The sequence below is a fragment of the Oryctolagus cuniculus genome, chromosome 17, assembly GCF_051225735.1.
Source record: "Oryctolagus cuniculus isolate XC-2025 breed Fujian yellow rabbit chromosome 17, ASM5122573v1, whole genome shotgun sequence".
NCBI classification, from domain to species: domain Eukaryota; kingdom Metazoa; phylum Chordata; class Mammalia; order Lagomorpha; family Leporidae; genus Oryctolagus; species Oryctolagus cuniculus.
Window position 1 is genome coordinate 5,453,852 of NC_142883.1, and position 27,448 is coordinate 5,481,299.

Genomic DNA, 27,448 nt, shown 5'->3' on the forward strand with positions numbered 1-27,448 from the left:
AAGGCGCTCGCTCACGTACGCCGCTGCCCTAGCACGGCTCACGGGGCAGGACACCGCGCAGCAGTGTTTGTCGAGGGGACGAGATCAAAACGCCGCGGGACATTCTAAGAAATCCCTGTGCGCCAGTCTGCTGCCGCTGCGCAGCCGGGGGGCTCTCCCCTGTCCTGGCTCGGCCCTCCTGCCCGGCGCCCACTGCCGGCGCAGCAGCCCCCCCACCCCCACTGGACTCCTCCCCACTCCAGCCAGCGGGGTTTCTCTGCCCCTGCCCCGGGCCTCTCCCTCCAGGCTCACCACCCCCTCCCCTCCCAGGGCAGACGCGCTCCTGCCTCCCCTGCCAGTGAGGCGGCTCTCGGCGCAGGGAAGGGCAGGGAGTGTTCTGGGGTGGCGGAGGGGCAGCCTGCTGGTTGGAAGTTTATTTCACTGCAGCTGACACGCGAAGCTGGACAACCCAGTGACAGCCCACGCTGAACTCCGCACCGTGCCCGTGCCCACGGTCCCAGCGAGCATTCTCGCGATGGCGCCAGCGCTGTCGCTCGCACGGTCAGCAGAAGCGGACAAACGTCTCCTCTCCCGGGCCGGCTGCCCGGGGTTCAGTCCACGTCTGCCCTCCTGCTGGCCTTGAGGGCAGAATGCGCTCTCTTCTGCCGTAGCCTCTCCCGGTTCCTGCTCTCTATCCTGAAACAACAGGATCACAATTAGGCTCAAGGGCCCAAGCCGTGCTCTGCGACGTGGTGACAGGCTGGAAGCCCCGTGGGTGCTGCCACGGGCCGGAGCCCCCACCCCCCTCCTGCGGGCTGGGAGGCCTTGCTCTGCACTGCTCCTGTGACCTGGGTGGTCCCCTCCCCCAAGAATCAGCGGCCGGCAGAGGGGCAGGGGGCGTTCCCGGCACCTGGCTTTCCAGAGCTGAGCGTCCTCCTTGGACGGCTCCTCGGGCGTCTGGCTGGCCTCGGCGATCAGCGCTCGGATTTTCCGCAGGCAATCCGCCAGGTTCCGGAACTGATACCGGCTGCTCTCGGAGGTGACAATCAACTCTCCGCACCTGTTGATCTTATTCTTATGCTGCAGAGGAGAGGAAAAAGCAGGATCCTACGGAGTGGGGGGGAGTGGGGGCGGGAAAGCCGTGGAGGGCGTGCGGGGAGGGGGCGGTGGTTACCGTGACGGCGATCTTCCCCCGCACGGGCTCCGCGATCCAGTCGGCAGTGGCCAAATGGAACCGCACTTCAGCCTTGGAGTTCACTGTGGGTGCGAAGGGGGCGGCATGGGTCCCGGTACAGTGGGGGCCACGCACCCGACCCCGTCCACCCCAGCCCACGTCCCGGTCGGACATGCACAGAGCCCGCAAAGACCCGGAGGCACCTCTGGACCACAATGGACGTCTGGCCATTCAGGGTCCAGGGCTTCGCTTGTGGGGGCCACAGAGGCAAGCAGCCGGCTCTGGGAGCCGCCCCTCCCCCACCCCTCACTGGTTCTCTTTGTTTTGCCTCACAAGCCGGTCCTGGTCCTACCCGCCCCCAGCTGAGAGCCCGAGTCCAGGGAAGAAAGAGGATTATTATGAGCCGGAGTATTTCAGCCTCCGCTGAGAAACCCCTTTATTCCCGGGGCGTAAGCTCGGGCTCCGCAAGCCCTCTGGGAGCTGGGTTTGACCACAGAACGGGGGCGCCGGTACCTTTGTTGACGTGCTGGCCCCCGGGCCCGCTGCTCCGACAGTACGAGATGGTCAGGCGATCTGGAAAACAAGCAGGCGCGCACATAGAACCGCCTGTCCTGTGGCCAAACACGCAACTGCTCACTCGCCGTGGACCTGGCTGTCCCGTCGCTCACGCCCCTTCCAACGGCACGGGCACGCTGGTGGCTGCGGCAGGCGAAGCAGTCGGAGCCAGGGTGCAGTCACGGGCGAGCGGCTGCCCGGGACAGATGGCACAGCAGGTACGGTACGGGTAGGAGTTGGCCGTCTGCCTCGGGCCGGCACAGTCCACTGACGCCCAGTCGAGCCCCGGGTCATGTTTGTTTTCAGGCAAGCGGCCTTCGCACAGACTGGGCACGTGGTGCACGAGGACTCCGCGTCGGCTGTCAGCGCTGAGCCGGGAAGGCCGGTGCCGACTTCACCCCCCAACCTGCTGCCTCGGCCCCTCCAAGATCTTGGGGACACCCCACAGCTTCTCTGGGTCTCAGTTTTATTTGTTTTTCACTTGCAAAACGAGCTTTCTTCCTTCCGTTCTTGTAACGGATGCAAAGCAACCTTGCAGTGTGTGAGGAAAGCCGGGGAGGAGGAGTGGAAAACCTCGCAGAGGGCGGGTGAGTCCCAGGGGGCTCAGGTGCCGCGAGCCGGGCCCCGGGGCGGCGCAGAGCCGCCTCACCAGGCGGTGGGGACCCTCTTAGCACTGTGGCGCAGCAGCTTCCTCCCCTGGAAAAAGCCAGGTAAACCCATCCTCTGACGGCGTAGCAAGTGCACACGGCCCTGCACGGGCAACACTCCACGTGGTGCCTGGAGCCAGCCGGGCCGCTTGGGCCAGGCTGACGGCAGCGGCTGAGGCCTCCGGCAGAACAGGACACCTCCTGGCTGCCAGTTCTGCTGAGATGCGAGGCGTTTCTGCCTCCTCCCCTCCACGCACCCTCAGGGCGCAGCCGTGAGCTACAGGGAGCAGGCGCCCCTGACTGCCCTGCCTGGCATGCTCTAGGGGACCCAGAAACTCTGAATCTAAGGAGGAGCTCAGGGTTTCTCCCTCAGCCACGGCTGCTGGGCCTTGCCGGCGCCGGGCAGGCGCTGATTTCTAAAGTGATGCGATAGGCGGCCAGAGCTGTGGTCCGCGTGCAACATCGGCGCCCCAGACGGAGCCCCGCTGTCCTGCCTCCGGTCCGGCTCTTCGCAAATGTGCCTGGGAAAGCAGCAGAGGACGGCCCAGGTGTTTGGGCCCCTGCACCCATGTGGGAGACCTGGGTGGAGATCCTGGCTCCTGGTTTCGGCCTGGCCCAGCCCCAGCTGTTGTGAGCATTTGGAAGTACAGTCAGGCTAACGAGCAGCCCCCCAGTCCTGCCCCAGCCAGCACGTCCGCCTCCCCTCTCCACCCTCCGAGGCAGTCATGGCGTCTCCTGTCCACCCTCGCAGACGTGCGGACGAGGGAGTCACCCAGGTTTGTGCTGTGAAAGGCAAACGGAGCTCACCTGCCCCCGCCCCGCCTTGTTTCCCTCACCACCCACCCAGCTGTGTCTAGACTGTTCACGTCAAGCGCTCTCTCCGCGTGTGGCGCCCTGCAGAGCACCCCAGGAGTGGCTGCACCCTCATTTGTTCGCCAGGCCAAAGAATGCCACTAGGACTCCACTTCTGCCCGGCCAGAGACGGTTTCTTTATCTGGGCTCCAGAGATGTGGAAGGGGAAATGACTGCTTTTTTATTTTAATTAAAAAAAAAAAATCTTCATTTTCCCTATTTGGAAGGCAGAGAAAGAAACAGCGAGCGAGCCGTCTCGCACTCACTGCCCTAAGTCCCACAACAGCTGGGGCTGGGTGAGGCCGAAGCCAGGAGCCCGGAACGCAATCCAGGTCCCACAGGGGAGACCAAGCCATCACCCGCTGCCTCACGGGGTCTGCATTTGCAGGGGCTGAGCTGAGCCTCGAACCTGGCACTCTCACAGGGGACGTGGGCATCGCGAGCGGCATCTGTGCCCAACACCCTCCCCGGCTGATTGTCAATGAAACAAAATCGCTTACCTAGAGGGATGTCCCCGCCGGCCTGCTTTGCGTCCTCCTGCAACATAACGTACACAGCGTCACAGAAGCCTCACCTGCTGGGCGAGCCTGGCTGGCCCCGGGCAACAGAGGAGGCGCTGTCAGGTGTTCACACGAAGGCGACGCCGGGCTGCTTCCAGGTACCCAGCAAGGCCAGCCCATCAGGATGCAGGAGAGGCGCCCCCACCGGGACCACCTCAGCAACGCTCCTCTGGGAAGAAGGAACTGATGTCTCCAACCTTCCTGGCCCCCGGGCGCCACCGGAGGCTGACCCGCAGCTGAGGGGACTGGAGGGCTGACCCGCGGCTGAGGGGAAGCCACGGTGAGCGCTCATCAGGGAGACTCTGAAAGCAACGCCGTCTACCGGGCTGGAGCGAGAAGCCCACAGTGGGCGCCTGCTGCCCCTGCGGCCGTGGGGGGCTTGGCTGGCAGGGGTGGGTGGGCCTGCCTCCAACAGGGACAGGGCTCCTGTCCACACCTCCTCCCATAGCAGGGCCCTTCAGTTTCAACCTCTGGGTGTGCAGAGCAAACTCCACCCCCACGGAGGCTTGCCTGGCCTCCAGGCCAAGGGCTCCACATCCGCAAGGCTCTGGCTGCCTGGACCCTTCTGTGTTTCAGAAACTGGGGCGGAATCCTCACCCCGCCCCCCTCCCCTTCCTGCTGGGCCAGGCTCCCAGCTGTTCCGTGCCTCCTCCTCATTCTCCATTGCTAGCTCCCGGCCGCTCTAAATCCCTCCTCTCCTCCCTCTGCTGTCCCCCGAAGAAAATACCGTCACCGGCATAACACCAGCTGCACCGGCTCAAACTCGAACCGTTAGGTAGGAAGGACACCAGCCCCTGCGCCTGAGAGGGGCGCAAGGGAAACAGCTTCCGTGGAAAGGCACAGAGCGGCCTGGTATCTTCTACTACAAAGCCCTGCCCGCACCCGCAGCCCAGTCACTTCATAGGTGGCCCCAGCCTTCCCCCAACCAAAGCACCCCAGAATCCTCTCTGCCTAGCACCAAGGGGCTGCCCAATCTGATATCACTAGAATATCCTTAAGAGGAATTTTACCCAGGGCCGGCGCTGTGGCATAGTGGGTACAGCCGCCACCTGCAGCGCCAGCATCCCATTTGGGTGCCGGTTTGAGTCCAGGCTGCTCCTCTTTTTTTTTTTTTTTTTTTTTTTTTAGGACAGGCAGAGTGGACAGTGAGAGAGAGAGAGAGAGAGAGGTCTTCCTTTTTGCCTTTGGTTCACCCTCCAATGGCTGCCGCGGCCGGCACGCTGATCTGATGGCAGGAGCCAGGTGCTTCTCCTGGTCTCCCATGCGGGTGCAGGGCCCAAGGACTGGGCCATCCTCCACTGCACTCCCGGGCCACAGCAGAGAGCTGGCCTGGAAGAGGGGCAACCGGGACAGAATCTGGCGCCCCGACCGGGACTAGAACCCGGTGTGCCGGCGCCGCAAGGCGGAGGATTAGCCTATTGAGCCGCGGCGCCAGCAAAGTTCACGTTTGAAAAGCCCGGCTGCTCCTCTTCCAATCCAGCTCTCCGCTGTGGTCTGGGAAAGCAGTAGAAGATGGCCCAAGTGCTTGGGCCCCTGCACCCGCATGGGAGACCCAGAAGAAGCTCCTGGCTCCTGGCTTCAGATCAGCGCAGCTCCAGCCATTGAGCCCATTTGGGAAGTGAACCAGTGGATGGAAGATACCTCTCTCTCTGCCTCTCTATAACTCTGCCTTTCAAATAATAAATAAATAAATCTTAAAAAAAGAAAAAGGTATTTTACCTATCTCAGACCCAGCAAGCCCTGTGTCCAGGAGAAGAGGGAAGGGGAAGGAGAAATGGCGGAAAGACCTGGACGCCATTCCTTCACAAGCCGGGGTCTGAATACAGACCGCGTGCTCCGCCCTTCCTTGAGACGCCTGCCTGGTTTGTCAGGTGCCGTTCTCTGCCACCCTGCTTACCACCACTGTCTCAGGTCTGAGCTCCTTCTTGTGCAGAGACAAGAACCTCTTCTCTCACCTCCGCTGGCTGAACCTCCTTCCTCCACCCCAGCCCTGTGGACGCAGCGGGTGCTCCAGGCCTGCTCTGGGATGCCGGGGCGCGCCTCCCACCCAGGGCTCCTCCCTCCCTGAGGACCTGAAGGAGCCCCAAGTCCTCCACTCACGCCCTGAGGCTCCTCCCAGGAAGCAGGAGTCTGGCTGGCTGCTCATGGCTGCACCTGCTGCGCGCACGCCCGACACAGTGGGTTTGCGGTAAGGTTTTATTGAATGAACGATGAGTTGCGCCCCTTTCTCATCTCAGTTCATGGTAAACTCCTTCCCACTGCTCAAGGCCCCAGCCTTCAATTCCTCTTATTCTCACTTTTGTATCCAATCCATGAGCAAATCCTGTAGGCCTCCCCTTCAGAACGTATCCCGGATCTGACCACTTCCTGGGACTCCGCCTGCTCCACCCTGCCCATCCTCTCTCCTGCGTCCAGTCTGACTGCTCAGCCACCCGTCACCCGCTCTCCGCAAGGCACTGTGCGAGGGCTGGCCCTTATCCAGCCAAGGCGCACCATCCTGCTCTGTGCCTCAGTCCCTCCAACAGGTCCCCATCCTTCAGTGGGAAAGGCCAGGCGGCCTTGCAAGCAGGCCTGCCCCACTCACCCCCCTCCGCCTCAAGCCTGCTACACGGGCGTTCCCTCTGCTGAGACTGTGGCCTCTCCCCATTCCCGGAGGCCTTGGGTTGGCTTCTTCCAGGTCATCACTCAATGCCAGGGGCTGTCCTAGACCGCCCTACTTAACGCTGCAAACCCACTCCCTACGTCTAGCGGGACTTGTTCTCTCCGAACTACCATCTCACCCATTCCGTGTTCCCTATTTATTTGACTTATGGCCTGACTCCTTGCACGAGAAGTTTTGCTTTGCTGGCTACCGCAGCCCCTGGCTGCGCGCCCGGCACGCTCTCGGTCGGTGTCGGTTTATGGGATGAGTCGATGGGAGAAGGAAGGCCTACTCCATTTGGGCGCAACTGCACCTGCACGCAAGAGAGCGCAGTGCACACATCCTGCAGGATCCCCGTGTTGTCTCAGGGGCGCCGGGAAAACGCAACCTTCCGAAAGGTAGCCAACGCCCGGGCAGCCTCTGGCCGGCGCTGTCCACCTTGGGAGGGCCAGGACGCGAGCGCGCCAAGGCCACCAGCCCGTCCAGAGGCCTCCCCGGGCGCCCGCACGTCTCCAGCCACGCCAGGCGCCACCGCCCAGCCCTCTCCCACGACGACCGCCACGTTCCACGCGCGGCTGCCCCCTCCACGTAGCCCCTTCGCCCAGCCAATGGCCCCGCTTCCGGTCGTCACCTAGCAGCGGCCGGAAACGCCCCTTCCGCCCTGTCCTTCCGGCTCACCGGGATTCTCCAGGCGGTGTCCCTGCCCTGGGATTCGGGGTAGAGCTTCTCGAGGCTGTAGACGCTCTTAAACTCCGTGCCGTCCGCCTGCTTGTGCAGAGCCCGGCGCGGGCAGCGCCCGGGCGGCGAGAACAGCATCCAGGCTCCAGCTCGGCTCAGGCCCGAGCGAAGGCACCGGGCGGCCGCCATGTTCGGGTCTCGGGGCCACTTCCGGGAGGCGCTCTTCGCTCGCGGTCCGCAAGCTCGCAGTGCCCGCGCGACTTTGGTTCCGCCCTGTTGCTAGGGCCCCGCGCCGGGACGCGGCGATCTGGGCTCGCGGCGATGGTACCCAGGCAGCGGCCTGCGGGAGGCCTGGTCGGCTTGAGGGGGCCGCTGGCCAGGCAGCGAACCGACGTGAAAACAAGCCTGAGCCCTCCAGAAACATCTCTTCTTTTTGGAGTCGGTTCCCTCCGCTGGGACCGCTCAACGCCCAGACGCAGCTCAGCGACCCTCTGCCCACGGGCCCGGCTCCTGTCTCCCCCACCCGGCGCCCACCCCTGCACCCTGCTCCGCTTCTCCTGGTTTCTTATTCTTCTGATGCAATTGCCACAGTGGAAGCTCCAGGGAGGCCTCTGCTTCGGGCTTGTATCCCAGGCGCTAGAAGATGGCAGGCTTGGGGCGTTTCATTAAAATAGGCATAAATTGGCGTCTGTAGGAGTGATTTTTTGGGGGGAGGGAGAAGCGAAGCTCTGGTGCAGCTGAGCTTTGGGAGCTTCAGGCCGTGTGCTCCCCCAAAGCAAATCCCCCTAGCGCGTGGTGAGGGGATGACGCCTGCCAGGCGGGAGGGGAGGGGGACAGACCCCAGGGTCCACCATGCGGGACCCCCTCGCCGCCCCAGCTTTATGGAGCAGCTGTGTGGGTGGGGGAGACTGGAGAGGTGAGGAGGGGCCGGACAGCGGCAGGCCAGGCAGAGCCTGTGGGCTCAGGAGCTGGGACGTTCCGGCCGAGAAGAGGCCAGAGCAGAGCCGGAGGCGCCGGAGACAGCCCAGCCTGGGTGCGGTTGCTTTGCCGCGGAAAACCGAGCTGGGAGAGCGGCAGGAACCTCTTCCCTCACCCGAGGGGCTGCCCCTCCTTAGTGACCAGTTCTATTTTTAGGAAAAAGCCAGACGAGCAGGGTCCTGGGGATGTGGGCTGATGGAGACAGCTGGGCGTCAGGTCGCGCCTGGACCATCCCGGCATCAGTGAGATGGTGAAATCTTGGAATTAGCGGGTTCCCAGGTGCTGGCTTTGTAAGACCTGACTGGGGAGGGGGTGGGACTGACATTGTCCTCTGGGCTGGAAGGAGACTCCTGGGTGCCTCCCCGTCTGACTTAAGTCCCCAGACCTCAGCGGGAACAGCGGCGTCTCCATGGGGACTGCAGTAAGCCATTCTGGGCAGCAAAGCCCGAGGGCTGCGGGATTAGAGAAAATAAAGTTGGAAGCAGCTCCAGGCCTGCGCTCACCCAGAGGACAGGAAAAGGAAGCCGCAGGTTTCCAAGGCCCCAGATAAACACAGCCTGCTCGGGCCATCTGGTGGCCTGGATTTTGGGAGAGGAGGGGGGGTTGAGGAGAGGAGACAGACTCCTGGGAGGCGGCTCCTGTCACCTGCTGCTGCTGAAAACCATCCAGAATGGGGGCCCTTCCCGGGGTGGGGGACGAGCTGAGAGGGGCTGCTTGCTTGCTGCCGGATGTAGAAGGGTTTGCGCTGAAACCAGCCTTCTCCATCCTGGTGCTCCCAAGCCTTCAGTAGGGCAGGGGAGGTGAGGGGCGAGGGGAGGTGGGGGAAGGCGAGATAATCACGCCAAGGCAGTCCTGGCACCCAGGAGCTTGCGGATGCCGGTCCCCAGCTCCCCGGTAGACCCGCCCAGGGCTTCCCTTTGTCTTCTCAATGGCCTCCATCAGACTCACAGCTTGGGGGGGGGGGGGGGGACAGGAAACACGAAGTGACGTATGCTGGTGTCGGGCAGGTCTGAGTTAGAATCTTCCCCGTGACCTGGATCTGCTTGCTTAACCTGTATACCGCCCATCCCCGTCGGTAAAATGTTGCATGGTGGTCTCAGTTGCAGAGGGAGTGAAGCTCAGGTGCGGCGGCCAGCATGGCGCCCGGCACCCAGTCCCCTCCCGGGGCTGCAGAGAAAAGACAGAACGCTCATCGTCAGGTCTCCGCAAGGAGCCTGGGCCCTGGCTCAGTTTTGCTGTGTGCGGACTTGGAGCCGGGGGCCATGCTAGCTGCTTTCCCCACCCTTGTCTGCCCAGTCCCTGAAGACAGAGCCGCCCTGGGGAGCTCAGCCCAGGGTCTGCAAGGTGGGTGGGGTCTGCTGGCTGATCCTCCTCACCGCGGTGACTCTGGGACTGTGGAGTCGGGGAGGCAGCCAGTCCAGGGAGGCCTGAGCCCGGGGAGGCCAGCAGGGGGAGGACAGAGTGTGCTGGGGCTGGAGGAAGGGGCAGCTGGAAACAGCAGGGGGTGGGCAGGTGGCTGGGGACACAGCTTCCTTCTCAGCTGTGCCTGCGTGTGAGCCACGTGTGCTCTCCAGCCCTCTGGATACAGGTGACAGCAGCGCGGGACCCTCGCTGTCCAGGTGCGGTGCAAGCCGCGAGCTGGGGACCCAGCGCTGGGCTCCCCCCCCCCCACAAGGAGGCTGCTCCCGGCTCTTTGGGAACCCAGGGCAGGGGCGTTGGTGGGAGGCCCACTTTTCCCCGGCAGGCTCTGAGCTGGACCCGGAGCCCGGCTCCGAGGGAGGACTTGGGAAGCTTTTCTTGCACATCCAGGTGGAGGAGGGCCACAGCGCTGCATTTCCTGTCTGCAAACAGGAGAGTGGAGGAGGCAGCAAGAAAGGGAGCCCCAAAGACTCTGGAGTGTTTTCTTCTGGGACTGCAGATGCCACCTGTGCTGTTGGTCGGCTCCGAGCTGGGGGAGGGACCAGCAAATACAGCACCGCAGGGGACCCCACGCAGGAGCCCTGCAAGGAGGGGTGAGGGCGTCGATAGCGTGGAGAAGGCAGATCTTGCAAAGGTGCCCCTTGACCCACACCTGTGGCCGCGGGCCTCGGGCTCTGATGTCTGAGCTGGGGAGGGTTCTCACGCTCCAAGTGGCCACTGCCGGGTTGGGAGCGGGCAGGGGGAGTGTGGAAGCCGACTTGGCGCACACACTCTTGTTTCGCTGAGAACAGCCCAGTGGTGACTGGCTGTGGTGCCAGAGCAAGGCTGGGTGAGCCCCTCCAGGAGGGGCTCCACCCCACCCCTCCATGAACTGTGGGGGACCTGGGTCACAGCCCTGTGAGGGTCTTGAAGGATATGGAAGAGAGGTGAGGCGTCCCCAACACCAGGAGCTGGCCCTCTTGTTCTTGGGGTTGTCCTGTGGCCCCAGTGGACGGCTTGCCAAGGGCTGCTCTGCCTCCCGGACTTTCCCATTCCCTGGGGGCCTCGGGAGCTGGGCTGGGTCAATGACTTCTCCTGCTACCATTCCACCTCTGAGTAGCCACCCAGGAGGGCTTCTAACCCCACAACCAACGCTGTTAAAATGCGTCCTGCAGGGGCTGGCACTGTGGCATAGGGGGTAAAGCCACCGCTTGCAGTGTCAGCATCCCATATGGGCACCAGTTCAAGTCCCGGCTGCTCCACGTCCGATCCAGCTCTCTGCTATGGCCTGGGAAAGCAGTGGAAAATGGCCCAAGTCCTTGGGCTCCTGCACCCGCATGGGAGACCTGAAAGAAGCTCCTGGCTTTGGATCGGCGTAGCTCTGGCCATTGTGGTCATCTGGGTCCCAGCGGCTGGACACCTCTCTCTGCCTCTCATAAATAAATCTTTAAAATGTGCCCTGCAGTTGCTTCTCACAGGTTGAGGGGGCCCAGGCAGGGTGGGGGGCTGCTCCCTTCGGGTCACAGTTGGATCCCTACCCCTGTGGATGCCGCCCAGCTGCCTTCAGCCAGGGGTTCACCTTCCCATCATCACCCCCTCCCTCCCCACCTTGGAAGGGGCTATCCAGACATTTTCTTCCCCGACTGACAATACTGGGCATCTCTCCACGTCACGTTATGTAAGGTGATTCGGGATGCTTGCCTCGCCCAGCGAGCACACGTGCCCTGCCCTCCTGCAGCCCTGTCCATCGCACCAGCTTCGGTTGTTGGTTTTCCACGTGGTTGCTTTTGCGTGGATCTTCTCAACCTGACTCCTCGAGGATGAGGTCCTGTCTGCTGCGCTCACCGCTGTGTCGTGGCTGCGGCAGCTGGCACACACTCAATATAGCGACTGCCCCCCTGCACCTGTCACTTGGAGCCGCCTGGTGCCACTCACAAGGAGGCGAGGAGAGGGATCCTGAACACTCAGGCCCTGAGCAGCCTCAGAGGAGGTAGGGGGCCACAGGGGTGGACTCAGGACCCCCCACAGTTGTGTGGGCAGGGAGACAGGCATGTGAGATGCTCGGAGGCCATTTCTGCTTTTAGAATACTGACGCATTTTTTATTAAAGAAGAGAATAAAGCATTTGTAAATATATCTCTCGTGTATGCTTCAGAAGTGATGCTACTCAGTGGCTGCTACAGAGCTGGGGAGCAAACAGGCCGGAGCTCTCCACCATCCCCTCCCCGACAGAGACACAGCGAGGGCCGGGAGCTGCCCAGCCCCAAATGACAAAAGGTCCGACACGCACAAGCCCAGGGACCCGGCCGCCAGCTCGCGTCACAGTGCCGCCTGGAGGGCAGGGTGGTCTCCAGGGAGGTCGGGCATGCTTGTTGAGAAAACCCCTTTACCCATTAGAAATAAATAAGGCATCAAGGTTCCCACTGGGCTCCCAGCACAGAAGCCGGGGCCACCACCTGCCACCGGACGGCTCCGCTCCTCTGACTCCTGGGGTTTCAGGGGAGGCGGCAGAAGGAACCAGAAGCCCCGGACTGTGCAGGGCTCCTCTTAGCTGAAGCTTGAGTCCGTGAAGCCTCGACCCTCCTGGGTCCTCAAGCCCCCTCCCCCACAAAGGACGGGAGGGAAGGAGAGAACATGGTTCTCGTCCTCATCCCGTTTCAGTACCATTCAGTGCAGGGTGAGTCCCAGGTAGTCCCCAGGGAAGGGGGGTGAGCATGGCCACTGGGCCCTCTGGTTGGTGGCACCTGCCCAGGAGGACGTCCTGGGGGCTGTGACCGGCGCCAGGCTGGGCCTGTGGGGAGCATGGAGTGCATGAGATGTCATGGTCCCTGAGACAGGGGCGGGCGCGGAGAGGGGCGGCAGAGGCAGAGGGCAGGCTCCCCACACCTGGCCCCTGCAAAGGCTTAGAGCCCAGAAGGCATTTCCGGGGCTGGTCTGCGAGGAGGAGGCTGGCCTGAGGCTCCCTCTTGGCCTCCTGTGATTGGCTACAGCTGTGTGCGCGCAGGGACTGCACCAAGGTTGGCGCAGGGGCTGTCTGCCAGCTGCTCAGGACCCTGGGGTGGGCAGCCAGCGCTTAGGGGAATGACAGCGAGTTGTGCCTGGTGAGAAGCAGTGGGTGGTCCAGGAGACCTCGGAACCTGCCACAGCAGGCTCCGAGATCCCCCTTTCAAGTGTTTCCAGTAGCAAGGGGTCGAGGAGACCTTGCATTGCAAATCTCTCAGAAAAATTGAAATTAAAAAAAAAAAAAAAAAGCGCCAACCGATACAGAATGGCTTTAGAAGCCTGGCCACCCATCTGAGGGCGAGGCCCAGGGTCAGTGAGCCAGGGCATGGGAAGCCTGGGAGTCCCCGGGGGAGCTGGGACGTTTGGCTTTGATTCGGAGGCAGGACAGGCTGGCGCCTCCACTTCCGGGGGGACCCCATGCCGCATGGCCTCCCGGAGCAGCCACCTGCTCCGCTATATGCTGCTACCGGGCTCTCTCACTAGCCTGACGCTGCACGGGGCAGGCGGGAGGGACCCTGTGGTCCGCCCCCCACCCCCCAGGGAGGCTGTGGGCCGGAGGGGGTCACTTGCCGCTGTGAGTCTTGAGTTTGGTGGCGCTGATGTCGGCCTTGGTCTTCTGGATCCTGGAGAAGATCTCCTTGAAGAGCTCCTTGTACTCGGGCTGGCTCTGCTCCAGCCGCTTGTCCACGGCTTCCACGTGCTGGCTCAGGCTCTTCTCCGCGGCCTTGGCCTCCCCCGGGCCCTCCTCGCCCCCGCGCAGGTCCCTCCACGAGCTGTCCCGGGAGATGGGCCGCGAGGTCTGCACGCCGGCGTGCCGCACGCCGGCACCGTGCTGCCGGCACTTGCTCAGCAGCTCCTCATACTTGTCGAGCAGCGCGTGGTACTGCTCGTCCACCTCCCGCAGGATGGACATCCCGCGCTTGCGCACGCTGTTGGCGTGCAGCGTCAGGTGGCCCGCGTGCCGGCCGGCGGGGTCTTTGGCCACGATGGCGTTGAGCGCCGTGTCGCTGCAGCTCTTGCGCACGGCGTGGTCGGGAGACGAGACGCCGTCCTGGGTGCCGGAGTCGTCCTCTCTGCCCGGCTGAGGGTCGTCGGTCTCGGGGGCGTGGGTGAGGGGCGCGAGCAAGGCCTCGGCCAGGTGGTCCTCCCGGGCCAGCAGGTAGGTCTTGGCCTGCTTCATCTGCTGCAGCTCCAGCAGCTCGGCCTCCAGTTCCTGCACGCGCAGGCGGCAGCCCTCCATGTCCCACAGCCGCCGCTCCAGGTCCGAGTACTCCTGCAGCACGGCCGTGTACTCGCGCTCCGCGCGCTCCTTGCGCTGCCGCTCCTGGCTCACCTGGGACCGCAGCACCCCCACCAGGGTCTGCAGCCGCTCGTTCTCCTGCTCCAGCGGCCGCGGGCCCAGCTCCAGGGAGGAACTGTGCAGGCGGAAGGCGTCCTCGCACCTGGGGGTGTCGGGGCAGGTGGGCAGAGGGCAGCGGTCACGGCCAAGGCTGCCGCCCAGCCGTGCGCACTTACACATCCGCCTCTCTTGTCCGCTGGGCCGGTTAATCCAGGCCTCTCTGCTCCTCCCACTGCTCAGGGCCTGGGAGGCTGTTGAGGACCACAGGCCGCCTTGGCCAGGGTTCTGCCCTCGCGCCTCAGCTCAGCAGTGGGAGGCTCTGCAGGGTCAGAAACCTGGCTGTGCCTCTTACTAAGCAGGTGAGCTTGGGCAGGTGTTGTGGCCAGGTGGATACCCCTTACGGAGCGCTGCTTCAAGTCCTGGCCGCTCTGCATTTCCAATCCAGCTCCCTGCTCACGGGCCTGGGAGGCAGCAGGAGGCGACCCACGTGCTTGGGTTCCAAACCACCCATGTGGGAGACCCAGATGGAGTTCCTGGCTCCTGGCTTAGGCTTGGCCCAGATTTGGCTATTGTGGGTATTTGGGGGAACGAAACATTAGATGGAAGATCTGCTCTCTCTCTCGCTCGCTGGCTGTCACTCTGCCTTTCAAATAAATAAATCTTTCAAAACATAAATAGACAGGTGACCTTGGATAAGGCACAGCCTTGCAGCTCCGCATTCGCACCTGAGGCGTGGGCAGAATAAAATGCACCTCACTGCACAACATGGGCACAGTGGGGCACACACAGTGCTTGGCAAACACCAGGGCTATGGCCGGCACTAGCAATGGCCCCTCCCCCAGCCTGGACGATGCACCTGCTCTCCGCCCCACCTGCAGGCCGCCGCCCACCCTCTCCTCCTTCCCCGGGCTGCAGCCCTCGCCTACCGGGCACTGGTACACAGCTCCTTGAGACAGGGGAAGGTGTGGATGGTGCGTCTGCGCTCCCGCTTCTCCCTGCGCACGCGCAGCTGCTCCAGGTCCCGCAGCTGCTCCACCTGGGCCTGCAGTTCCTCCACCTGGGCCTGCAGGCGCTCAATGGTCTCCGTCAGCCTGGGGTTGGAGTGGGGGACACTCGCGGGAGGGGTTCTCAGGGGGCGGGGCCAGCCCTCCTCCCTGGAGCTCTGGCTCCCTGTGGGTGGGAGGATGTGAGGTAGGGGACACACACAGGCAACCCGGGGCCATGCTGCCTGGAGCTGAGGTCGCATGGGCGCTCTCTGCACGCCCGAGGACCTACCTTCTCCCCACACCTTCCTGGCTGAGCAGGTGCCACCTCGGCCCCTTGGGCACTTCTCTCTCCCTGGTCAACCTGACATCCTGCACACTCTCCCAGGCTGCGGCTCCCGGGAGCAGACAGTGTCCTGTGTCCCCTCCTTATGTCCCCAGCACCTACAGCTGAGCCTGGTACGCTGGTGCCTACACAAGGGTTGTGGGCGCCGTGACGCAGTGGCTAAGCCGCCGTGATGCCAGCTTCCCGGATGGATGCAGTTTGAGTCCCTGGCTGCTCTGCTTCCCATCCAGCTCCCTGCTCACGTGCCGGGGTGGCAGCAGAAGGTGACCCGAATGCTTGGGTTGCAACCACCCACATGGGAGACCTGGATGGAGTTCTAGGCTCCTGGCTTCAGCCTGGCCCAGCCCTGGCTGTTGTGGCCATTTGAAAAGTGAACCAGTGGATGGAAGATCTCTCTCTCTCTCTATCACTCTCTGCCTTTCAAGTAAATAAAGAAATCTAAGAACAAGCAAACCAACCAGAATGAGGGTTGTGGGCAGGGTACTGGGCCATGTAAAATCAGCAGGGGCAAAGTCCTGCCACCTCGGGCACCCGGAGCAGCACACGAGTCACCCCGCCCGGCCCCGGCCCTCACCCATGGATCTTCTGCTGGGCAGCCTTGCTCTCCAGCACCAGCTTCTGGTTGGTCAGCTCCAGGTCTCGGGCGGTGAGGTCCAGCTGCTCGTACACTTTGGCGTGCTGCTCATTCACATGTCTCAGCGTGTCCAGCTGCTTGGTCAGGTACTAGAGGAGTGGGGTGGGGTCTCAGTACCCTCTGGAGTGGGGCAGGGGCCTGTGTCCCTCCCACCACTCCCGAGGACAGGTGTGCTTTGAGGTATTCCTGTCCATGGGTAGGGGGAAAGATGGGGCAGTTGTGCAAGTGGTGGACTGCACCAGGCTGTTGGGCTGCGAGGGGGCCTTTCGCTAGGTGGCAGGAAGCCTGCTGGGGCCAAGGCAGGGCGCCTCACCTCGATCTCCTGCACTTGCTCCTCGTTGGTGGAGTACATGTGCTGCAGCGACTCCTCCAGCTCCTTGTTCCTCTCCAGCAGGGTCTTCCCCAGCTCCGCGGCCAGGTGCAGGTCTGCAGCAAGGGGTGGACACACCGGAGGTTCCCGTGAGTGTTCGGAGCGCGCGTCCTGTTCTGGGCGTCTGGGACGCAGACACCCAGGGGCTGCGCTCCGGGAGCTCCGGGCCCGGCAGCGAATGGGAGCCAGGAGCTCAGCCCTGGGATGGCTGTGCTTCCGCCCTGCACGCCCTGTCCCCAGGGGCTCCCAGGGTCGCTCGCTCTCCTCCTGCAAACCTGTGCTGTCTCGCAGGGCCGGCGTTGTGGCACAAGGCAACCACCGGCTGTGAGGCCGGCATCCCAGATGGGCGCCGGTTCAAGTCCCGGCTGCTCCACTTCCCATTCAGCTAGCTCCCCGCTAATGCACCTGGGAAAGCAGTGGAGGATGGCTCAAGTCCTTGAGTTCCTGCCACCCTGACTCCTGGCTTCAGCCTCACCCGGTGCTAGCTGTTGTGGCCATTTGGGGAGTGAACCAGTAGATGGGACATCTCTCTCTCTCTCAGTCACTCTGCCTTTCAAATACATAATTAAATCTTAAAAACAAAAAAACATTGTGATAAAAACCCTACCCAGGGTCTGCTGTTGTGGCTTAGTGGGTTAAGCCACCGCCTGCAACGCCAGCCTCCCATGAGTGCTGGTCTGAGTCCCAGCTGCGCCACTTCCAGCCAGCTCCCTGCTAATGCGCCTGGGAAAGCAACAGAAGATGGCCCAAGTACCTGGGCCCCTGCACCCATGCGGGAGACCCAGGAGTTGCAGGCTCCTGGCTTTAACCTGGTCCAGCCCCGGCCATTTCGGCCATTCGGGAGGAGACCCAGCAGGTAGAAGTTCTCTCTCTGTGACTCTGCCTTTCAAATAAATAAATAATCTTTTAAAAAGAGGGGAAATGACTTGAAAATATGCCCTCTACGCAATCTTATATCTCTATCTGGGAATTCTACAGATGAACGTGGCCTGAAATGGCTTTATTTTTTTTTTTTTAATTTATTTGAAAGGCAGGGTTTCAGAGAGAGAGACAGACAGAGAGAGAGGTCTTCCATCTGGTGGTTCACTCCCCAGATGGCCACAACAGCTGGAGCTGAGCCAATCCGAAGCCAGGAGCCAGGAGCTTCCTATGGGTCTCCTATGTGGGTGCAGGGTCCTTGGGCCACCTTCTACTGCTTTCCCAGGCCATAGCAGAGAGCTGGGTCAGACAGAAGTGGAGCAGCCGGGACTCGAACCGCTGCTCATACGGGATGCTGGCACTGCAGGCGGTGGCCTTACCCGCTGTACCTCAGCGCCGGCCCCTGAAATGGTTTTTAAAGCAAACTGTCACTGCGTTATGGAAACTACACTGGGGGGGGGGGGGTGTGAGTGTGGGAGAATCAGGCGGAAGAAAGAAGAGAGGAGAGACCACCGAGAAAGGTGCTCTCGGCATCCTGGTGGCCGTCCTCCCGGTCAGCTCTGTGCCTGAGTGAAAGGCCACATTTTCTGTGAACAGCTTCATGTTCTCTGCCCTCACCATCTGCCCATAACAAATGCGGCCCAGGTGGCTTTCTGTGTCACAGGGACCCGAGGGACATCTGTGTTGGCTGCAGGACTTCCCACTGAGCCCAGGCCTCTGAGCGCCTGCCCCAAACAGTGCTTACTGGGGGCCTTTAGAAGGCATCTCCAACTTTTCCTCTATTTAAATGAAACCGTAGGCCCAAGTCCTTGGGCCCCTGCAGCCACGTGGGAGACCCAGAGGAGCTCCTGGCTCCTGGCTTTGGTCTGGCCCAGCCCTGGCCATTGGGGCCATTTGGGGAGTGAACCAGCAGGTGGAAGATCTCTCTCTCTCCCTCTCTGTAACTCTTTAAATAAATAAATCTTTTTTTTTAAAGATTTATTTATTTATTTGAAGGTCAGAGTTGCACAGAGAGAGGAGAGGCAGAGAAAGGGAGAGAGGTCTTCCATGTACTGGTTCACTCCTCAATTGGCCGCAATGGCTGGAGCTGTGCCGATCAGAAGCCAGGAGCCAGGAGCTTCTTCAGGGTCTCCCACGTGGGTGCAGGGGCCTAAGGACTTGGGCCATTTTCTACTGCTAGCCCAGGCCATAGCAGAGAGCTGGATTGGAAGTGGAGTGGTCAGGTCTCGAACCGGTGCCCATATGGGATGCCAATGCTTCAGGCCAGGGCGTTAACCCGCTACGCCACAGCGCCAGCCCCAGAAATAAATAAATCTTTAAAATGAAATGAGGCTGTAGAAAACCCTTGTGGGAGTCACGGCTTGTTTCCCTGGGAGACCTCCTAAATGCAGACCCCCCTGAGCAGCTGATGGTGTAGATCCCAACCAGCGTGCACACAGGCAACCCCGCGGGCGCCAGCATGATGTGTGTAGCGCAGACCTTAAGCTCTCTCAGGCATTCCCCTTAGAAACCCAGGGATACTCCAACACCCCTAGAGCAAGGGTGGGCTCTCCACGCCCTCCTGGTCCGTGTCCTGGATACACCTGTGTCAGCCGAGCCCACTGCCGCCCTGAGCTGGGCGCTTTCCTCCAGGTCAGCTCTGCAGAGAGGGCCTCTCGGTGGGCAGCCGGGAACAGAACCTTGGGCTCGCTCTCAGCCCCGCTGGGGGCAGGACGGACCTGGTGAAAGCTGAGAGCGTCAGACCAGCCACCAGGCCTGGGCAAACGGCCACGCTGCCTGCCAGGGAACAAACCTGGCTCTGCTCCCACGCCCAGAGGTGTTGAAGTAGCCAGAGCCAGGAGGAGGGCGCTGTGCCCAGGTGTCACCTGGAGGGGGGGTGGGGTGTGGACCGAGGGGCAGAGCTGCTGTCCCAGAGCAAGGCTGCTTCCACCCAGGCTGGGAAGACAGAAGTTGCTTTCCCAACCCCTACTGTGGCCATCGCATGAACCCCAAGCTAAGGGAGAGAGATCACAAGCAAGAACCTGCAGCCTTGGGCAATTAACTCGCCTGAGAGGGTGCCAAGATAAACTACCTACCTATCATACACCTACCAGGGCAATGAGGATGCCGGCTGTAGGAATTTATTAACCGTAGCTTGGGCAAAAGCGTAAATGTGACACACCAGCTGTGGCCTGGGTGCCTTGGCAGTTACCCGGGAACTTGGCAAGACAAGGACAAGGACGAGAGTGCCACAGGGACTTCCTTCTGACCCCTGAATGCGACAGCCACGGTGCTGCTCACCCCCAGGCAGAACCCAAGAATTCAGGTGCAAGGCCAAAGAACTCAGGGCCACCTCCTGGACGCTCCCCTCCCTGGGAACTTGGATGGATTCCACCTCCTGTGGGGGGTGTCAGGGCACACGCTCCACGTGGGTGGCTGGCACAGAGCTCCCTCGACTTAACCAGAGTTCAAGGCCATGGTGCTAAAGCCTCGACAACATCCAAGTCCTCCTTCAGGGGGTATCTGGGCTGTGGTCCCTGCGACGGCCCACAGGCTGAGGCCGTTGGTGTACGCCAGAAAGCGGGTCCACAGAACCAGGCCAAGTTGCCTCTGGGCCCCAGGGCGGAGGAAGGCCATCGGCCATCTTTCCCTCCATGTCTGCCCCAAGGCGGGAGGGACTCAAGGTCACCCTGGACAAGGGTGCAGAGGGCAGGTGCCGAGGACAGCAAACCCGTGACTCAGCAGCCAGCTCTCGGCCTGGAAAGAGGTGCCCACAGGGCCTGCCACGCCTGGCCCTGGGTGGGGGAGGGAGAGGGGCAGGAAGAGAGCCCCGTGCTTAATAATTAATGGCCTTTTCTATTTTTGCAGGTGCTTGTGCAGAGGGAACACGGTGAGAGTCTGGGACCTCGTCTGTCCCATCCGCCTCCTCCCACGGGGACAGGGCAGCATCAAGGTCAGCTGGGATCTCCACGGCCACGCTTCTGGGAGGTGAGGTCAGTGCCCCCCCTCAGTGCAGGGGGACACAGCCCGGGACGGGAGACCAGAAGCCAGCTGGGAAAGTCATTTCCTGGGCCACTCGGGGGCAGCCAGGGAACAGCTGTGTAGAAGAGAATTTTGGGACAAACAGACACCTGACCCTCACTGCGGCTGGCCTTTGGCCCATGCTCCGCCCTGTCCATCCCACTGTCTATGCCTGGCCCGCAGAGAGAAGGGGGCTGGCGCCTCAGAAGCTGCCCTCTACCCCTACTTCCCTGTCTTTCCATGCGGCTCCAAGCCCTCCCCCGGAATGCCTGCCTGTCCGCCTACCTCTGCCTGGGGACCCGCTCTCTGCCCTCCAGCCCTTGGCATGAACCTTCCGGCCCGGAGGGGCTGCCAACCCCTCCCGCTCTGATCCGGCTGTTAGTCTGAGCCCCTTTCTGTCTCCAGGGCGTGAAGCGCTCAGAGGGTGAGCCCAGGCCCCGGGCTCAGCAGAGCACCTGCCCCACGGCAAGCAGCCCTCCAGTTTTGGCTTTCTTCTGAACCTGTCTTATTTCCAGTTTCCCTCCTCGTTCCTGGGTTGTCTACCACTGGGGCTGCTGGTCTGGGCTGACTGGGCTGACTGCCCGCTGGGATCGGGCTGCACAACACCCACCCTGCTCCCCGGTTCCTTCTTTAGAGGTGCGGGAATTAAATGAGATGGGGCCGGCTTCCGATTGTTCCTGCTATGCCTACCTCTTCCAGGAAGCCCTCCACACTGCTTCCGCTGCCCCTAATGCCGTACCACCTACATGTATTTACGTGCTAGCCTCCTCCACGTGCCCAAGTTCACCCAGAGGGTCAGAGCTGTGACTAATCCCAGATCCCAGGACGGCGCCTGGCCCTCCCATGGAGCCCCAGAGGTGCTTGTGGATGGGACAAGTTTGGGATGGTGTCTGGGATGGGGGAGGGGGTTATCACAGCCAGGGTGGGGCATCTCTCTTCAGACACGGGCACTGAGGCTGGGGCTCAGTACCCCCAGTGCCATGCTGGCCCCTGGAGACTGGTTAACCCACTGCCCCCAGCACAAGGACACAAGCACAGAAGTGGGTCAGGCCAGAAGACAAAGGCTGCAGGGTCAGGCAAAGCCGGAGCTGGGCCCCACGGGAGGGAGCCAGGGCGCGGCGACACCATGCCCCAGCCTTGTGGCCCACACCCCCAGGCCTGCTGCGGCCCCTTCTCCCAGGATGCGTCTCCTGGCCCCTCCAGCTCTGGCCTCCTGGAGATGGGACTCCAGTCCCAGCAGGCCTTGGCCCGACCCTCTCAAGCCTCCTTCCTGTCCCACAGCCCCACCCCCTCCTCCCAGTGATGTCACTTTGGCCACCTCATCAGTCGCTCCTAACCCCCTTCCAGTCATCCTCTCTGCCCTCCGATGGGGAGGGGGCGGGGCAGAGGTTTTAATCTCCCAATTCCCAAACCTGACTGCTCCACCGGGGGCCACATGGGAGGGGGCTCCCGGGCAGCAGGGCCGGGCGGGGCCGGGCCAGAGGACCCCTCCCTGGGAGGGCAGCCTGGAGACTGCTCTCTGCTTCTCCTAGGCTCCCTGCGCAGACGGGAAGCGAGTTGGGGAAACTTTCCGGGAGTCTCAGAGCGCAGAAATCCTGGCAGGCATGAGAGCTCTTGGATGTGGAGCGAGACAACTTCCCCTCCACACACACCCCACCCTCCCAGCGAAACGCAAGGAAGGAGCCACCTTCCGGCCGCCCAAGACCTCCAAGCGGGGCTCGGCACGCAAGACCAGGGCACTCAGCCGGCTGCCGCCCCCAAGGAGAGGTGGGCGAGCTGGGTGATGGGCACTCTGTCTCCTCGGGAGACACGACGCCAGCCCCCAACTTGGGCAGGTGCACCCCCGCCCCGGTCCGGCGCGGGTCTCCACCGCCCCATGCTCCCGACGCACCCTCCTCGGAGCCGGGCGCGCCGGGTTCGGCCCAGCCCTTCCCGGGGCGATCCCGCCCAACAATGGAGCGGCGGCAGGGGTCCCCGCGCTCACCCTGCTCCAGGTCCTGCGGGTCGTACCAGGGCTCCTCCTCTGCGGAGAAGTCCTCCATCCCCGCGGCTCTCCGCATGGCCCCGCGGCGGCGGGTGGGCGGGCGTTGCGGCGGCGCGGCTCAGGGCCGGGGCGCGGGGCCCGGGACAATGCGGTAGAGTCGGCCCGGGCCTCCCGCCGCGCGGACTCGGGCTGCGGCGCCCCGGGCCGCGCCGCGCTCCCTCGCCATCGGCCGAGGGCCGGGCGCCCTCGCGGGGCCTGGCGCCGCTCTGTGCCGGACCCGCCGGGGGTCCAGCGGAGCCCGGGCGCGGGGTGGCGGCGGCGGCACAAAGGGTGGAGGGGTGGGGACGGCGGGCAGGGCTGCGGCAGGGAGCGCCCGGGCCCGCCGGCAGGTCTGGGGCGCTAGGAGCGCGCGGGTGCCGCGGTGGGCGCCCCCTGCCCGGCTCGGGCCAGCGATGCCCCCAGCCCGCCCGGCGACACCCGGAGCCGCCGCTGCATCTTGGCGGGGCCGGCCGGCCGCTTCCCGAGCTGCTCGCGCCGGGGGGTGGGGCCAGCCACCGGCAGCCAATCGGGAGGCGGATGCAAATACAGAGGCGGGGCCGGAGCCGCCCCCCCGCCCCAGCCCTGGCCCGGGAGTTGCTGGCTCAACCCGCAGGTCCTGCGTCCCTCCACGTCCGACTTCGGCTTACGTCTCTCGTCTCTCGTTTTGAGATTATTCTGTTTCCCTGTAGTTATCGCTCCTTTGCGATCGCCTGGAAGCAAGGACCTCTCCCTTGCTCACAGCCCGGTCCTCAAGCCTCGAGCAGGCTGGGCTCATGGATATGTTCCAGGGGCATTCAATGAATGAATGTATTTTAATTTTAAGTGTTTAGATAAATGCCTGTGGCGGGGGGAAGCCACCGAGCAGGAGTGGAGAAGGGTGAGGGTGCGAGGCCTGCGTTCTGGGGTTGTCTCTTTAAGGGTCTCCTGCTCCTCTTTGGGAGCCTTGTTATATCCGTTAAGAGCGCCTGTCCCAGCATTCTTTCTGGATGGAGTTTTCAGAAGGTAATTCGTTTTTATGGGGATGCATCTTGTGTTGGTACTGTGGAGACACTGAGTGGACCCCACTCTGAATGCGTGTTGCAAGATATCCAACTAAGGACTTGCATCCGACATATAAAGACCAGCAAATCCCCAGGAGAAAGGCACACAGCCCGGTAGAAAAGTGGGTGAAAGACTTGATCAGACAATTCACAGAAGAGACTACCCAAATAACCCAAAAAGCAGGAGACCTCAGGGAAATGCAAATTAAACTACAATGAGGTATTATCACCCACCCACTGGAGTGCCCTTTAAGAAAGAAAACAGCTAGCGTTTCAGCACTGCTGGGGGAGTAGACATGGGGCAGCCACTCTGGGGAAACTTTGCAACACCCACAGAAGCCGTGCACGGCTGCTGCAGGCTGCACCACTGGGTAGTGGATCCTCAGATGGACGTTAGCAGGGGCAAGTTGATTGGGAGCCCTGGCGGGGAAGGAAGGGGGCTGGGCAGAGGGAAAAGCAGCATTGGGTGTGCACTCCCCTGACCCCGAGAGAGCTCCGAGTCTGGGGTGACCCTTCAAAGCTGCTCCAAGGGGCAGTGGGCGTGGGGACCTTTTATCCCCTCCCTGCGACAGTCACCTGGTGCATTCTGCTCTGGGACCACCTGTGACCTCAGCTGAGCTCTCTCAGAGAGCCCCTAGCAGCTGAGGACCGTCAGCCAGCGGCCCCCAGCAGCGTGGGGGGGGGTCCACCCACCTGAGGCACGCATCGCAGCACCCACTATCTATGCACGTCCTCTAACCCAGCCGTCCTGTGCCCATGTACACGCAGCAGAGGTACGTACACATGTGAACCAAACGTAGGTACAAGGGGCCGGCTGTGGAGTGGCAGGTAAAGCCGCTGCCTGTGATGCCGGCATCCCATATGGGCACTGGTTCCTATCCCGGCTGCTCCACTTCCGATCCAGCTTCCTGCTAAGGCCTGGGAAAAGCAGTGAAATATGGCCCTAGTGCCTGGTCCCCTGCTACCCACGTGGGAGACCTGGATGGAGCTCCTGGGTCCTGGCTTCAGCATGGCCCAGTGCTGGCCATTGAGGCCATCTGGGGAGTGAACCAGTGGTTGGAAGACCTCTCTCTCTCTCCCCCACTCTTTCTCTAACTTTCAAAAAAATAAATAAATAAATCTTGAAAAAAAAAAAAAAACAACAACAATAAAAGGCAGGTGCAGAAATGTTCACAGTGGCATTATTCAAAACAGCCCACACAGGTACAAGTAAGATGGTGAGCCAAAGATGCCAGAGAGTGTAGACTGCTGGTACGTGTTTGCTGTCACTTCTGTCATAAATGACCCACCATGTAGAGGCTTGAAGCGGCCTAGGTTTATCTCACAGTTCCACAGGTCGGAAGTCTGATGCGTACTCTGCTGGCTAAGATCTGTGTGGTGGCAGGGCTGCGTCCCTTCTGGAGGCACCTGGGGAGAAAGTGTTCTGGAATATTCTCTGCCTTCTAAAGGCTGCCCACATTCCCAGCTTGTGGTCCCTTCCTCCATCTGCCAAGTCCGCAGCGGGGGGTGGGGGGTGGGGTGTGAGCCCTCCTCTCATCCCGTTGCTTCAACCCCTTCTGCCTCCCTGTAAGGGCCTTTGTGATCCAGCTGGGCCCACGAAGAAGCCAGGGTGATGTCTCTTTCTCAAGGTCTTCCATTTAATCGCGCCTGCAAAGGCCTTTGTGTCATAAGGACATTCGGAGACCTTTGAGGATTAGGCTGTGGGCGTCTTTGGTGGTCACAATTCTGCTGACCCCAATACTGTATGGTTCTGTTTACATAAAGTTCAAAGCTAGCGAAACTAGTCAGGGGGCTGGAGCATGGCACAGTGAGTTAAGCCGCCACACGGGGGCATCCCTATGGGTGGTGGTTAGAGTACCGGCTGCTCTGCTTCCCATCCAGGGCCCTGCTAACGCACCTGGGAAAGCAGTGAAATTTGGCCGAAGTGCTTGGATCCCAGTGACCCTCCGGGGGACCTGCATGGAGTTCCAGACTCCTGGCTTTGGACTAACTCAGCCCAGACTGCTGCAGCCACATGGGGAGTGAACCAGCAGATGGAAGATCTCTTTCTCTTTCCATGTCTCTCCCTCTCTGCACCTCTTACCTTTTAAACAAACAAACAAACAAACAAATCTATCTTTAGGCACAGTTTCAGAGAGAGGAAGAGATAGAGCAAGATCCTCCATTTGCTGGTCCACTCCCCCAAATGGCTGCGACGTCCAGAGCTGGGCTGGTCCAAAGCCAGGAGCCTCCTCCAGGTCTCCCACGTGGGTGCAGGGGCCAAGGACTTGGGCCATCCTCCACTGCTTTCTCAGGCCACAGCAGAGAGCTGGATCGGAAGTGGAGCAGCCAGGACTCGAACCTGCGTCTATAAGGGACACCAGCACCACAGGTGTGAGCTTACCCACTATGATCACAGAACCAGACTCAATAAATCTTTTTAAAAAAACTAATCAAGATAGTGTTTGGCTTTGAGGACACATGGGGGATTCTAAGGGTCTGGGTATGGTTTTATAATTTTTTAAAGAAAAATTAATTTTTGTAGTAAAATACATGTAGCATAAAATTTGCCATCTTAGCCACTTGTCAGCGTGCAGCTCATTAGCATGAAAGACGTGCGCGGGGATGTGCAATATCACCATCAGCCGTCGCCGTAGCCTTTTCATCCATGAAACTGCAGTTCTCTCTGGTAGCTTCAGCAACACATCAATGAAGAGACTCCAATAAGTCCTCGAAGAATAAGTTGATTTTAGTGCTGAGAATCTGAAATCCACCCATCTTTTTTTAAATATTTTTTTATTTTTATTTTTATTTTTTGACAGGCAGAGTGGACAGTGAGAGAGAGAGACAGAGAGAAAGGTCTTCCTTTGCCGTTGGTTCACCCTCCAATGGCCGCCACGGCTGGCGTGCTGCGGCCGGCGCACCGCGCTGATCCAATGGCAGGAGCCAGGGCTTCTCCTGGTCTCCCATGGGGTGCAGGGCCCAAGCACTTGGGCCATCCTCCACTGCAGTCCTGGGCCACAGCAGAGAGCTGGCCTGGAAGAGGGGCAACTGGGACAGAATCCAGTGCCCTGACCAGGATTAGAACCCGGTGTGCCGGCGCCGCAAGGTGGAGGATTAGCCTAGTGAGCCGCAGCGCCGGCCACCCATCGTTTTTAATAATGCACACTGTCCATGAACTTCTCAAAGTGCCCTTGAACTAACATTGGAAGGGTAGAGAGAAGAGGAACACGGCCCCGGTGCAAGGAGGACATGCAAATCCATTAAGCACTCCACAGTTTTTAAAATCAATTTATTTGAGGCTGGTGCCAAGGCTCACTAGGCTAATCCTCTGCCTGTGGCACCGGCACACCGGGTTCTAGTCCCGGTCGGGGCGCCGGATTCTGTCCCGGTTGCCCCTCTTCCAGGCCAGCTCTCTGCTGTGGCCAGGGAGTGCAGTGGAGGATGGCCCAAGTGCTTGGGCCCTGCACCCCATGGGAGACCAGGAGAAGCACCTGGCTCCTGCCATCGGATTAGCGCGGTGCGCTGGCTGCAATGCGCTGGCTGCAATGCGCTGGCTGCGGCGGCCATTGGAGGGTGAACCAATGGCAAAAGGAAGACCTTTCTCTCTGTCTCTCTCTCTCTGTCCACTCTGCCTGCCAAAAATAAAAAAAAAAAAATCAATTTATTTGAAAGGCAAAGAAAGAGAGAAATCTCCCATCTGCTGGCTCATTTCCTAAATGCCCACAACAGCCAGGCTGGGCTATGCTGAAGCCAGGAGCCAAGAGCCAGGGACGCCATCCGAGTCCCCTGTGTGAGTGACAGGGACTGACACACTTGAGCCGTCATCACTGCCTGCGTTACCAGGAAGCTGGATCAGAAGCACGGGGTACCCAGGACCGACACCTGCTGTGGGGTGCAGGTTTCCAAGTGGTGGCTTCATCTGTTCATTGCCCCGCAGCACCTGCCCCCTCCCCTGCATTGCTTGTTTTGCTTCCTTTTACAACGTTCACGAGTGGGAAGTCTGCCAAGTGAGGCGACTTGTCCAATTGAGGGTTCTTGTGGCTTCAAAGCCCACCCCCAATTCTTCCTTCAAAAATTCAACTACTCCCCCGAAACTCTGTACCCACTAAACAACAGCACCTTACGTGGGCCTGCTCCATCCCTGCTCCGGTGATGGTCCCAGAGACGCGTTCCTTTGTGAAAGTTCGCCTGCCTGGACACACAGGCTCTGGGTACTCCACTGAAGACAGACAGCAAAATAGTTCCTGAAGAGGGAGAAAGCCACATTGTGGCAAAGACACTGGCGGCCCTACTCCCGTGTTGCTTTCCTGCTAATGAGGACACAGACAATGATTGATCACAGCCGGATG

The 27,448-nt window shown here is 61.4% G+C and overlaps 2 protein-coding genes, 1 long non-coding RNA gene and 1 other non-coding gene across 7 annotated transcripts; 2 read left to right on the forward strand and 2 right to left on the reverse strand.

Annotated features, from left to right (window-relative positions):
• Positions 1–398: 398 nt before the first annotated feature.
• Positions 399–7,298, reverse strand: MRPL58 (mitochondrial ribosomal protein L58). 3 transcript variants are annotated; one of them, XM_002722948.6, is made up of 6 exons: positions 7,087–7,298; positions 3,708–3,744; positions 1,667–1,726; positions 1,154–1,236; positions 890–1,059; positions 399–675 (listed from the first exon to the last, which is right to left on the reverse strand). In XM_002722948.6, the coding sequence occupies exons 1-6, from the start codon at positions 7,273–7,275 to the stop codon at positions 591–593; spliced, it is 624 nt and encodes a 207-aa protein (XP_002722994.3). In that variant the 5' UTR covers positions 7,276–7,298; the 3' UTR covers positions 399–590. The 3 variants fall into 3 exon arrangements, with proteins under 3 accessions (XP_002722994.3, XP_089174104.1, XP_089174105.1); XM_089317978.1 differs by lacking the exon at positions 7,087–7,298 and adding an exon at positions 4,778–4,862; XM_089317979.1 differs by lacking the exons at positions 1,667–1,726; positions 3,708–3,744; positions 7,087–7,298 and adding an exon at positions 1,357–1,474.
• On the forward strand, positions 1,706–2,160 carry LOC138846019 (uncharacterized). Its single transcript, XR_011383368.2, has 2 exons — positions 1,706–1,926; positions 2,015–2,160. It is a non-coding gene; the product is annotated as an uncharacterized LOC138846019 (long non-coding RNA).
• A 4,235-nt stretch (positions 7,299–11,533) lies between the features above and the next one.
• Positions 11,534–22,251, reverse strand: CDR2L (cerebellar degeneration related protein 2 like). 2 transcript variants are annotated; one of them, XM_051838384.3, is made up of 5 exons: positions 22,039–22,251; positions 16,080–16,192; positions 15,707–15,855; positions 14,730–14,894; positions 11,534–13,906 (listed from the first exon to the last, which is right to left on the reverse strand). In XM_051838384.3, exons 1-5 carry the CDS (start codon positions 22,112–22,114, stop codon positions 13,027–13,029), a joined length of 1,383 nt encoding a protein of 460 aa, XP_051694344.2. In that variant the 5' UTR covers positions 22,115–22,251; the 3' UTR covers positions 11,534–13,026. The 2 variants fall into 2 exon arrangements, with proteins under 2 accessions (XP_051694344.2, XP_051694345.2); XM_051838385.3 differs by lacking the exons at positions 16,080–16,192; positions 22,039–22,251 and having other exon boundaries at positions 14,730–14,973; positions 15,707–15,841.
• Positions 22,252–26,272: 4,021 nt separating this feature from the next.
• Positions 26,273–26,378, forward strand: LOC149121080 (U6 spliceosomal RNA). Its single transcript, XR_016224438.1, has one exon. It is a non-coding gene; the product is annotated as a U6 spliceosomal RNA (small nuclear RNA).
• The last annotated feature ends 1,070 nt before the right edge of the window (positions 26,379–27,448 follow it).

What these genes read in the sequence shown, in the direction of transcription:
- MRPL58 (XM_002722948.6), bottom strand. Translation starts at nt 7,275, where the DNA reads ATGGCGGCCGCCCGGTGCCTTCGCTCGGGCCTGAGCCGAGCTGGAGCC. An exon ending in CGGCGGGGACATCCCTCTAG is followed by an intron (nt 1,727 to 3,707) that starts GTAAGCGATTTT and finishes CTTGTTTTCCAG; the next exon opens with ATCGCCTGACCATCTCGTAC. An exon ending in GCTCAGCTCTGGAAAGCCAG is followed by an intron (nt 676 to 889) that starts GTGCCGGGAACG and finishes CTGTTGTTTCAG; the next exon opens with GATAGAGAGCAGGAACCGGG.
- CDR2L (XM_051838384.3), bottom strand. Translation starts at nt 22,114, where the DNA reads ATGCGGAGAGCCGCGGGGATGGAGGACTTCTCCGCAGAGGAGGAGCCC. An exon ending in CCCGCAGGACCTGGAGCAGG is followed by an intron (nt 16,193 to 22,038) that starts GTGAGCGCGGGG and finishes CCCTTGCTGCAG; the next exon opens with ACCTGCACCTGGCCGCGGAG. An exon ending in AGCAAGTGCAGGAGATCGAG is followed by an intron (nt 15,856 to 16,079) that starts GTGAGGCGCCCT and finishes CCACTCCTCTAG; the next exon opens with TACCTGACCAAGCAGCTGGA.